The 13,106-nt window shown below is 39.0% G+C and overlaps 1 protein-coding gene across 8 annotated transcripts in view; it reads left to right on the top strand.

Moving 5' to 3' along the window:
- LOC117236044 (serine-rich adhesin for platelets) overlaps window positions 1-13,106 on the top strand; it is a 134,693-nt gene that overhangs the window by 115,056 nt on the left and 6,531 nt on the right. For 7 of the 8 annotated variants that reach the window (XM_033498631.1, XM_033498637.1, XM_033498636.1 and 4 more), the window contains 5 exons: window positions 1,655-1,782; window positions 9,128-9,523; window positions 9,818-9,920; window positions 10,212-10,400; window positions 12,089-12,300. In XM_033498631.1, coding sequence (XP_033354522.1) covers window positions 1,655-1,782; window positions 9,128-9,523; window positions 9,818-9,920; window positions 10,212-10,400; window positions 12,089-12,300 — 1,028 coding nt within the window. The remainder of the gene's footprint in view (window positions 1-1,654; window positions 1,783-9,127; window positions 9,524-9,817; window positions 9,921-10,211; window positions 10,401-12,088; window positions 12,301-13,106) is intronic. The other variant, XM_033498639.1, reaches the window with a different exon arrangement.

The following is a 13,106-nucleotide window of genomic DNA, read 5'->3' as shown; positions in this document are numbered from 1 at the left end:
ATAAGTAGATTAACGAAAAATATTTAATCTCTGTTCGAAATAAAATGATGATAATAAGGCTGAAAAACGTTCGTAAATTTGTGAATAGAAGCAATATTAGTCTTACAGATAATGCATATATGGAAAGTGAAAGTTCTTACTTACTAATACAGAGCCTAGTTTTTAACCGAAGAATGTGATACGAGACTAGAACAGAAATTATGTGTTCTGAAATTGAACTCGAGCAGTCTCGGTCGACAATGATGTATGGATTGCGCTGCGATATATAAATGTATAGGCGCATAGTAAGAGTGCTAACCTGTTAGAGCGATAAAATACTAAAATCATTAAAATTTATGTAAGATTCGTATTAAGTATTACGCAACAATTTGTCTCAAGTTCCATACAAAAATATTTAATCGACGGTTTACTTGTTACTCGGTAAAAACTATTCCGCGATAAAAATCACGTTTCCTACGTTTAATTCCACAGCCTACAGTTAATCTACTAAATTTATAACGTGTCATTAAAGGTTTTACAAACTTTCTTGTTGCGCTACCGTAAATCAAACGGTAGCACTTTAAACCATGGATATGCCTAATTATAGCTTTCTTTTTAGTGCGTCGTAAACCAATAATTAACTGACATATGCATAACGATGGAACAGTTAACCGTTTTATTAAAACAATAAAATAGAAAATAAAACGTCGTTGCGCAGCAACTCGATCTTAAATCAGCAAAACATCGTTTCCGCCAGGGAACGATCGCGTAGATACAAACGATCTTCGTGGCGCTATGGCATTTACCCTTTTCATTTCCGTGAATCCACGAAATCGCATCGCGATCATTGACAGGCGCAGATTTTCGACTGTGACGTTTGCTAATGGAAGCATCCTCTACCGATCTAACAGTTAGTTTGTCAGTACTAAGCTTCGTCAATAATATCCCATCAGTATACCGATTTCTACCCTTCGGCGGTTATAGTCTGTCAATAATCCATTCTATTGACAAACAGTGTAATTATTTTTTAGAAACGATGGATGCAACTGTAATGCTTGGTGTAAAAAAATACGAGTTGTAAAGTGATCGACTAATAACGGCAATCGTTATAATTAACAAACTTAGAGAATTCCTCGCTATGAATAGAGAATTTTTACCGTAAAAACTACTTTCTACCTAGGCCATTACAAAGCATCGATCGATGGAATCGAACTTCATTCGAATAATATTCCGATATTAACGTAGTTATCTCATCCAACGATTAATAGCACACAATACGATTTATTATTGAATCGCATCCTATTATTCATTCTTAAGAAGAGGAACTAACGACTCAGCGTGGAAACGTGAATGGAGGCATAGTGACCCAGAGTCGACGTAACATTGAGCACGGCATGCTTACGAAATAATTCACTAACGAGATATATGTCGGACGTTGAATATTCTTCGATGGTAGGCTCGGTTCGATAAGCCTGTCTAGATAGGAGCGATCGAGAGCATTCGTGCGTGACGAATCATGGGAATAGATCGACGGCCGAGCAACTTTCTCGTGCGCGAGGTTATCACCGGGTTACATTGCATCTAACACTTTGATTCAAAGGAGAAAGAGTGGGTCTCCCGCGTAATTATGCGTGAGCCAGCGTGTAAAATGATTTCGATTATGTTTCCGTTGCAGCCGCTGCACGATCAACGATCGAACGCGTACACTGGAAAGGAGAGGAGACGAATTCCTGGGCTGAGCAAGGCGCAGAGGCGTATCAAAGCGTCGAGCACGCCGGCGCTTTTAGACCGTGATGTGGAAAGGTGAGTTGTTATTTTTGAATCGACTTTTATAATTCATTCGATTCTCTGAACGCATCGAGACCTGAGAGAAAATTTTATCGACACGTCCCGAGACATCTCTGTTCTTCATCTGTGTCTTTACATTTTTGATTTGAAAACGACGCTTTGATTAAGGACTATTAGTTTTCTACAGTATAAAAATAAAATAATAGATTGGAAGAACGTGACTTGGAAAAATAATAAATTGAAAGAAGGATAAGAAAAGATAATTTTTAGAAGTTTCACTCAAACTTCATCGAGTTTGCTATTGTAGAATTAAAATTCAGGATGCCTTGTATTATCCTTTCATTCTCTGTCAACTTGTCTCGCAGCCACAGCTGGCAGGCGGCAGATAAAGTACGAAACCTGTCCGTTTCGTGTCTTGTAGACTGTGCGCGCAGATTTCCCTGTTTCAGGAAGCATTGTTTGCTTCGGACGAAAAATATTGTACAGGTAAATATTGAAGTTGGCTTTCCTCGCGCGAGGCAAATATAAATACGATAAACGACGGATTTATGTACTTTTAATGCGAGTCCATTTGAGAACCACAGCTTCCTTTTACATAACGTAACATAATCTTCGTAACATAATGCGATATAATGAACGAGTACAGTGTAAATTACTATTATAAATCTTGAGAGCAAACAAGGTAGATACTTGAAATTAAGAGAACACGCACGACTGACTTTAGAAAAAGTAGGTAAAAGAATCAAGCGTCGCTCTTCAAAGAAGAACGTGATAATAAATTACGAACAAAGAATTTCTTAAAGCAACAACTCCAATAAATTTTATATTTTGTACATAAAAGGAACAAGAATTATTTATCATAAAATTATTACCATTACGTTTATTATTACAAAACATGGTACAGCAGAATTTTTATCGTATTTATACGGTATAATCAATGAAGGAATGAAAAATGAACAACCAGCGATTTCCACTTTGCTTGATTATCGACAACGTCGAGAGGTAAAAATGGTTTTAAAAAACAGTCGATCGAAGAGCGGAGCATAGATCAAAGGTGGCGGGTTGATCGCATCCAGGTTCGTTTGAAGTGCCTCCTCTTGCTTTCCAGCTTTCCATCATGACCTCTTGATCCCTTCAGCGTGTCTCGCAGCCGGGGTTGTTTGTCGAGGCAAGAATAAAGACGTTACTTCGAATGACCCGGCTCTGTTCCATCGACTTTGTACCTGGACGAACATTCATCCGGTCGTTGCTCTAATTACCAACTCAATAGAAAATCTCTCGCGACATCCTCTTTAGTTTTACGGAAGCGTATATTTGCTGCTGGTCTATTTTGCTCCAAAACAGCCCTGTTAATATTTTACGAGTAACCCTTTGCTGCAAATTGTTCGAAAATAACCGTTACATCGTCGTGTTTCTTGATTTTATACGCTAATTATGTTTAATTTAGAGGAAATTCCTTTTTGTAATCACTGTAACGTGTTTCGTCTGTACAGATAACCCTCGTATAACACGTTTCGTAGTTAGGTTCCAAAAAAATGCCTTGTTATGCGAATTCGTGTTATACGAAATAAAAAACTAACGTAAAGATAAAGATTAGGTTCTAACAATTAACAAAATATTATTCTCTTCTTATTATTCTTCTTATTATTAAATTAACATTAAATTAAATTAACAAATATATACTGTTTCTCATAAGAGATATGTTTATCAAATTTTATTAGAAGTATGTTTATAAAAAAAACCAATAATTAATTAAGAGTTTTACATGTTAACATCATTTATGTTAGTTATAAAGAATGTCATCGATTTTTTGTCGGGGAAGCTCTGACTTGCTACCTGTCTCTAGCGAACAAAATTTTTGAGCGTAAAGGCTTAATACTCTACGAACTAAAAATGAATCGAAAACGTCAATATCCCAAAATTCCGTATGGTAAGTTGGGACAAAACACAAACAAACACACCTGCTCGAATAAAGAATAGCAAATGACGTTTAAAAATTCCCATTACGTGCCTTTTTGTAACGGAGTTTTCCCCGGTTCTCGAACCGAGTTAAAGCAAAACCATGTTGTGCGAGGATTCCCCGGATACTCAAACTGTGTTAAAGCGAATCCATATTGTAAGAGTATCGTGTTATACATGGAATACTTGTGTTATGTTCTGAAATTTTTGCTGGAAATCTTTTTTATGAGAAAATTCTTTCGCATATTGCTAAGTTTCTACTATCGCGTTACTTTTTTTCTTAGATGTGTTAGAATTTATAAGAAAAATCGTAGAATCCCTTTGTTATTAGTTCGATCAAAGAGCCTCTAGTGGTAAAAGCTGGTGGTAGGTTTATCGAAGCGATAACAATTTATCGGAACGTTAATTTTCTTCGCTTCGAAAGTTCTCACAACTTGGTAGCCTCGACAATGAGACGCAGCCCGGCATTATTCTAATTCGAAGTTTTGGAGAACGACAAGTTCTGCATTCATGAGTCGCCTGAGTCACTTGCCTTCCACTTACGCTCTATTTGACGCTGCAAACTAATTCTCAATTGCGCGTAAATGTTTTGTATTTAAAAATTTGAATTCCAAGACAACAGAACGAGTTTAAAGAAAAATATCCTGCCGGGAGGGAATTTAATTAAAAGTTTCTGAAGTCTTGTAATTGGCAACTTTATTTTCGATTTGATTTTTGAAGTTGACGATGTGAAAATAAAATGAATGCTTGCAGAATTTCAGATAAAGTTATGTATAATTGAAAGTCTGAGGATTTGAATCAGAATCTAAATACAACGTTTCAAATTTAAAAATTCAAACTTGTCTCTCCTTAAAAATCCTTTTGTTCAAAAATCGTATAAATCCACCCTTCGAATTATTTTGTAATATCGATGGTATTTTTTACGAAGCTTTTAACGGAGGATATTAAGTTTTTATATTTTTTCATTCTCAGCCCATCTTATGGCCCATTAACAAAAGAACTTAGCTTTATCTTTCACGAACATCGAAAACTTTCTAACTTCCTTTAACCATATAAAAACTGATAAAATTTTCTTTATTAATCTCTCTCCAGAAAAATTTGCAACCCGTATTAAAAATTTCTCTACGAGGAACGATCTATATAGAGGGCACAAGTTGCAAGTTTTCGTATTACTTCGATCTGTAAGACAATTTTCATTATAATAAAATGCTTAAAGATCCGTTACCCAAAGATCTACAAGCGATTCGTTCCAGTCTACATACGGTTACATCGTCTTCGAGAGATCAAAGGGATCGAGGAGAAATTTATAAATGATCGATGATCGAACAAATTAACTATCTATTGGTTTCTCGTGAAAACAGTACCGAGCTGATTTAAACGCCTACGCGATACTTACAAAAATCGAGTGTACTCCACCTACACGTGTCGGTACTAGATTTGAACACAAATCGATAAAAAGGAAAGTTATCGTCTGTTTCATGTGCCACGTGCCTTCGCTACACAGAAGTCACATAGTCGAGAAAACGATAGAAGAGTTTGTCGACAGACCGGTACCTCATGAAAAATAATAATGTTACGAACGTGACCAATATTTCCAAGTTTTCCCTTAGCGAAATTATTTTACAAATTTTTGTCTGACCTACCTACAAAGAATTCCAATGTACCTCGAGTTACTTTAACAATAGAACTAACAGAGGAATACAACTTTCTAGAAATTCGTCGCAGACGTTTTTTCAATTTACTTTGTCATATTTTTAGATGTTTCAATGACTTTTGATTTACAAATGTATATTTCACTTCGATTTTTTCAGTCATTAATAGTTCTAGTGTTAAACGACGTCTTCGAACGTTGTCGATTAGGAAATACTATAAAATCCGAGAAACGCTCGAAAAAGGAACATAGACCTACCACAGTTTTCACAATATCTGTGATTGAAAAATGTGTTGCCCCTCCCTTTCCCGGAAACTTTTTAAATACGCAAAGGGGAAGAACAAAAATGGACCACCGGATCGACACAGTTTCTCTGAACCACCGCAAACACAGGAAGATTGCAGTATACCGATTTCGTGGAGGCCTACAAGCAAAAAAGGGAAAAAGGCGCTCTGTGAACAAAAGGAGGAGCAGGGGAGGACAACGGAGATTAGCAGAATCCTCAAAGAGCCAGAGATGCGGCGCGGCGCGGCGTCGCAGTGTCAAATTTGTACGTGGAAGGTGGCGCATTTACGATAGGACAGTAAAAATCCTGACGATTAAAAAGAAGACGAAAGAGGAGCCAGCGGGCCACTGTCGCTACAATGGATAAATAGTACCTTTTGTGGAGACTAACGGTGGCATTTCTTGGCTGCACCTCTTCCGTCCACAGTTCGCTCTGTCGAGAGAGAGAGAGAGAGAGAGACGGAAAAAAGGAACGAAAAGCGAGGGTGGAACAGAGTGAAAGGAGAAGTGAAAAAAAACAGCGTGTAAAACGAGGTGGGGGAAAACGAGCAACCCCTCGGCGTGTCGGTATACCTGAAGCGACCCTTGAAATCTGTTCTCGGAAGAGTTCACGAGGTGCACTGGCACACAAACCTTACACGCATGCACGTGTACACACACAAAGGCACGTGGGACACACGTGAGACTGGATTTGTGTGGCTGCCGGAGCCTTCAGTCGGCCGCAGCTCGTCGTTCAATGCACTTCCTCCTGGGCCAAAGTAGTTTCGATCAATTTTCTTATTTCGAGTGTGAGCCTTGTATTTTCGCGTACAATACCTCTTCTGTGACTCCACGAAACCAATTGCTATCGTACAAATGTATCCGATGCTTTTACCAAGACATTCGAACTCTTCGCTGCAATTTCTACCCTTGATCGAACAACCGTGAGAATCGTGTTGCTCGCTTTGGTGATTATGTCTTGAGCGCGTTTGAGTGATTGAAGTTTCTCGTAGATTCGCTTTTTTAGATGTTGACTTTATGAGCTTTGTAATCCAAGTGTAACTCGTTCGTTGGAAAGGAAAGGACGAATTACAAAGGAGAATGTGCGTGCTCGTGATTATATCGCAGCCGATCAACAAGTGACGGTTCCTCGTTGGAACGTCGGAACAACGGCGGTAGGCTTTTGTCGTGAAATAAAAATTCTAGCGTACAGGAAGGACGATTTCCGTGAATATCTTTATGCCACGGATTGTATAGGCCTGCGAGCGCAGCACGAGACACGAACGTGCACATGCATATGATGGTGGTTTGGTGTACTGGCCGAAGGTTTTAGTCGCCTCTAGACCGTCACTCGACGCATTTCCTGTCTAAAAGTGGTTGCAAGTGGTTTTTCGTGCGTCGAATAATCTCGGGGATTTTATTATCCAGGCTTGAATCGTATAAATAGAGAACTGTGAAGGAGAGAATATTTTTGTTCCTCTTTCTTTTTTCTTTTATTTTTCTTCTAAAAAGTGATAAATTTGTACCAAATTTTTTAAAACAAACTTTTTATCATAATAAACAGGACACCGGCGTCGGTTATGCGTGAATATTTTCAGTTTAATGTTTTCGAACAGTGTAAAAAGTGCTCGTGTTTTCATCGCGAGAAGTTTCAGAGAGTAGAGGGAGAAACGTGACGAGACCGCGAACGTAAAATGTTGGTCAAGCAAAAAATAATAAAATACATCGGATAAACATTAACCTGGAAGAGAACAGAATCCTCTCGATGATGTGGTACGTGACGCTGCAGCATGTTATCCTATTAATCTGACTTAGAAAAACCGCGAACACGAAAGAGTATCGTTGATTCTAGCAACTACAACTTGGTGACGTTAGTTCACCGTCTTTGCGTTTGCGACGTAAAAGAAAAAATATGTTTTATGGGCGTGTAATTAACTCGCGAAGGACAAAAGTAATGACTCAGAAATTTCATTATTTTCAAAAGAGAACGCAAAACACGAAATACGTCTACGTAGTTATCTTTTACCTTCAGAAATACAGAAAAAGAGAAGAAAGTTTCTTTTTTTCTCGATCGTATTTCTCCAGATCCGATCTCATTCCAAACAGGAATCGCATATCTTCCATCGTGTAAAACGAGAGGCGTTTTAAAAACAAACTCGAGAATCTGATTTTCATGATTATATGTGATCATATGAATAACTCTTAATTAATAACGTCTTCAACTAGCACAGTCGCCGAGTAATGTTTTACTCGGTTCGATAGTTTCGTTAAAAATCGTATCAACAGTCTCGATCATTTCAAACCAAAAGAAGAACTTTTCACAGTAATATTCGTTCTGTATAAAATCATTTACTATTTTCACAGAACTTCTTCGTGTTTTGAAATAAAACAAAGATACGCAAAATAATGGTACGCGCTTTTTAAATAAGCAACGAACGGTAGTGCAATTTCTCGATATAGAATGAATCAGCGTTCCACGAAATATGTCATACTTTGAGAAAGTATGCTAACGCGATACACTTGTGATTCGCGAAAATTTCGAAATATTTGGAAACCGCAGGATTTCGTTCTCCAGGAGCGACATACGCAGAGGAGGCTACTCGCGGCGGTATCGTTTCCGTTATACAGCCTCGTGTAGACACCTGGTCAGCTGCCGTGCTCGATGTTCAGCCGCATAAATTGCCGTGCGCACCTTCGTGATCTATCAGTTTTACGACCCGCGTTTGCCGCAGCCTCTGCGCCGCGGGAAGAAACGGTGTTGAGTTTCCTAGGGCCCGTAAATTATTTTCCTCTCGCGATCACAATGGGCCATTGATTAAACGAATAATCGAAACAATCGCTGCTCGCGCCTATTAATTCCTATGTATGCGTGCGAGCAGCTCGAGAAATAGTCGGACGTAATCTTTTCTTTTCGTTACGACAAAGTGTACGTTGAATTGATTGATTCTTTGGAGTTTAGAGAAATCATCGTATACTCCTTCCTTTGATGCATGCGATTCTATTTTATTTCTTTTTCGATATGATTAGAATATTTTCTATAGAAAGAGGTCAGAGTTGATGTATGGATTTACATTTTCCTCGGTTAACCCATCCGCAACGGATCGCAACAATGTAACGATATGGACTACGATGCACTTAAATTTGAAGAAATAAATTATAATATAATTTCATAATAATAATTCATAATAATAATATAATTTTATTATATAATTTGAAATTAGATTCTATGTTCCAATGGGCTTCGGTGGTGTCATTTTCAAATGTGTTATATCACAAATATTCTTAACAAATGGATTTTTAAACAAAATATAATTTGCATTGATATTTTATATTTAATATTTAATCAAGTAATTGCTGAAGTTAGCAGCTTCCCATCATTCGCATATCAACTTTAGCCGTTTCAATTAGATTTGAGGAATAATATTTTTACGTAAAATATGTCTATCTACAAGTACTGAAAGTTCGATTTTGTTATTTTCTCAACAGTCGACAGTGGTCGGGAGACGAAGAGGATGAGGGCACAACAGGTCACGTAACAACGGAGCATCCTCTGGCGGAGGCGACAATTCCCTTGGTCTCCCACTCGCGTCTTCAAGAGCAGCCCTCTAACTTAAGTGCCAATCTTGTGACCGCTTCCGGGACCCAGAATCCTCCTCGTTCGAGCACGCAGAGCCAGCAAGAGAGCGTTTTGCAGAAATTCAGAAAGAGCTTCTCCTTGAGGTTCCACAAAAAGGGCAGCAAGGAGAGCAACGAGAGCGAGTGCCCGGCCGAAGATAACGATGGATCCGGCCCTCTGGACGAGGAGGAGGAAAGGGAACCGCCGATTGTCACGGAACAGACCCCTCAACACAAAGAAGACACCAATAATGACCAGAAATTCCGGTTAGTCCGATTGTCATTTTTTAATTGCGAACTTTTATGCATTTATTAAAAATTCGAAAATGCAAAAATATATGAAACATCTAAAGTAAAGTTGTCATTGTAACTTTCAATATATAAATAAATGTCTACTTAAGTCGTATTTCGTCAGTTTTGTTTATAAAAATATAAATTTGCATAGAAATCCGCATAGAAGAAATCATTATTTCTATTTCGTAAGAAAATTAAATCCTTGCAAATAAAACATTCCATTCTCAATTTGAATAAAAATAAACAAGTATTAAATCATCGTCACAGGTTTGGTCCTCTTGTATGGAGAAGCAGTAAGGAGAGAAAAAAGGGCAGCAAAGCTGCCAGAAACGCGAAATGCAACAGCGGAGATAGCGGAATACAAATCGAGGTAAGAAAACAGCGAATCGTGGATAAAACGTGTTTGCACTTTAGTTCGTAGGAGAAGAGATCTAAATTTCAAATTAGCGAAATTAACGAGATGCATAGCATTTCCTTGAATCTTCCCTGCCTGGAGGATACTAGTGTACACCGATACAACCATCCATGCAACTAGTCCCGTTCTAGAAAATTCACTTTCCTATGAAGCGTCACGCCAGTCGATGGACTCTCTGTATCGGAAAATAAGAAACATATCCAGCGTAGATTCGACGAGTAACGAAATAAATTGTAAACGATATAGATGGTATCTGGTGGAGCATTGACTGGGGGTGGTGGTGGTGGAATGATGGGGGGTGGTGATAGCTCCGAGTCCCACGATACGGACGTCCAAGACGAGACGGACAGCCCTCCAGCCCTTCGTAGGCGAGTCGCTGACAAATCACGACCCCAGTCCGAGCTCATCAACCAGATACTGATCGACAAATTTAAGGTAAAGACTATCGTTCTTTGCCCCCGTTTGCCCTGCTACATCCAATCTTCGTGTTAATTATTAACAACCGCCAGCCGCACGAGAACTTGCCCGTCATCGCTGTATCTGTGCTTAACGTCGTTGACTAAATGGGAGCACCGTAAACTAGAAAGTGTTTTGTATATACTTTTGTGCACCATATCTGGTGCACAAAAGCGACACGACCTCGTTGCGATCTCGTGATGACCCTATGCGATTATATAGGACCGCTGTAGAATTATATTTTTAATGTTGCAATACATACGAGCGTGTGATCCTGCTACGAGAAATATAAAGATACCGTGCAATTGCACAACATCACTGTCACGGAATCGCAATGACGCGACGTCGTGTTTCTCGCCTGCACTAGGATTACATTTTCGATAGTGGAATCGTACTCTCGTATGTATTGCATCATTTCGTTAGAAATACAAAGCTAACCAGATCGTAAAATATCGTTACTATAAGATCGCAATGGCGTTATTCGCATCGTTCCTTTGTATTTGGGTCCAGAAACATTTCGATCGACAACTCTTTTTTACTGTTCTTATTTAATCTCTCAAATACGAAACACTCTCTCCATTATAATTTTATTCGACTGTGAACAATTAATTCCATATAACAATTGTATGGGTATGATACCAAGAAACGAAGATTCCGAAGACAAACGCTTTTGCTTTCGATGGCGTGAAAACAATCCATTTGTCATGGATGTTGCATATGTACGTTTTTAATGCTTTTATTTGATTCGTGTGCAATTCTAGTCCTCGTGTCACATCATCTTTATCGACGCCCATCCTTCTTCTCCCATTTCTTGCCTGGCCGGTCGTATATAATTGCTATTGAGAGAATCGCACATTTGTAACCATTATCGGGCGACACATATGACTGTTTCCTTTGACACAATAACTCGCATTACTCACGTTTGTGTACGGTTTAGCCACGCTCGTACAGATCACCGACAGTCACTGATACGCAGTCATAGACTATATCGCGTTGGCCAGGATACGAGGAGAGGAAACACACTCCTGGTTAGTTGATATCGGGCCGAGCACCCGACCGAACACGATTTATGGAGCCATGGACGAAAGTCGAGTCACCGCTGTTTGCTTTCGTCACCGTGTTTTTGCCTGTGTGATCGTATATAACAAAGACGTGTTTCAAAGATATGAACCCGTTAACGCGTCTGTTCACAGTGAAATTTAAGCTTTATACGATTCAAAATTGGGCTAAAAGCGTTTAAAAGTTTTTTTGACCAGCACGAAACACAGGTAAATAGTAGAACATAAAAATGTGAATAATAAATGTAACGTGGATCTAATTCGACGAGCGTGACATCAATAATATGGCACCTCTTTTCTAACATCACTGTGTACATCCTAATCCACAAATTTGGCTACTAATGTATCTGCCACGAGTACATAAACTTTCACACTGTGAACGTAACTGAAAATACTAGAATTTATTGGTGTTTGTGCATTAACAAAATTCCACGGTGTGTATCTAATCGTAAGCAGAGATGGGAACGGCACTTGGCTAGCTTGATGATCAAGCAATTTTCTGGAAGACTGGCTTAACGTCACACACCCAGAAGAGCTGCATCGTTGCTTATCATTCGAACAACCACGTTGAAAAGTCGATGTTAACGAAAGGATGTGTAATACTTTCAGGCGGATCTTCAGAGCCGCACGTCGAGGCACCAGCATGTACGCAGAACGAACAGTGATTTAGGAGGTCAGAGGTTACTCCAGTGGGATACGAGGTCTGGTTACAGCCACGCGCACAATTACCGCAGGATGCTCTCGACGCCATCACCGATCAAGACGAGGCCTCCTAGACTCAGTCCGAGGCACTCCTCCCATGACATCGTTACGCTGAGAAGGTGGGTTTAATGATCGTGATCCGTCCCGTGCTTTTGCACCCTTATCGCAAACGCCTCATTGACTTTTTGCCATACTGCGAGCGAGGGTCAATTCTGACGAGAGAGGTGCAAACCTGACGCAATCGCTGGCGAAATTTCCCTGTTTATTTTCGATACGCTCGAAACTTTTGTTATTATTATCGTACAGGGTCGAACACTTCCAGATTCGAAACACTTCAATAACTTTGTAAATGTTGATTCTAACGAAAATCCAACTGGAATACAGTATTGTATACGTTGAAAGAGACGTGGGCTGTAACGTTTAAAATTGTTATATTTGTATTTCGGAATGTACACGGCGATTGCTTGGGTTTCAAATACTCGAGGATATATTATTCTCTCCGTTAGTCAACGAGTGCGTGAACGCAGGAAAAAAACATGGAAAAATCTAGGTGCTCCGTTTGTCACTTGTTTGAAAATCTAAATGGTCTATTCTTGAAAAAAAAAGAACAGGCATTATCCTTGAACGATTCGCTGTTTCTTTTCTTCTTCTTTTTTTATTTATTTTTTTCTCTCCTCTTTTTTTTAAATTTTGTTCAATTCAAAAGGAATCATAGCATGACATTACGATATCATCAAAACAATCCCTTGAAAGATTATCCTTGACGAAATATAAATTCTTTATTCTCGAACCTTTCCAGTAAATCGAGGGAGAATAGTGGTAGGTAGACGGGTATTATAACAAACCACTTTCTTTTAATTTTTCCTCGTAAAGCAGTTGGTCTGTCACGCGTTACTATGTACGGAGTGGTTCTTTCGTACTCTCT

The sequence above is a fragment of the Bombus vosnesenskii genome, unplaced genomic scaffold, assembly GCF_011952255.1.
Source record: "Bombus vosnesenskii isolate JDL3184/JDL3185 unplaced genomic scaffold, Bvos_JDL3184-5_v1.1 scf7180000013339, whole genome shotgun sequence".
Lineage (NCBI taxonomy): Eukaryota > Metazoa > Arthropoda > Insecta > Hymenoptera > Apidae > Bombus > Bombus vosnesenskii.
The sequence above is the reverse complement of the archived record's forward strand: the minus strand, read 5'-3'. Positions and strand labels throughout refer to the sequence as shown.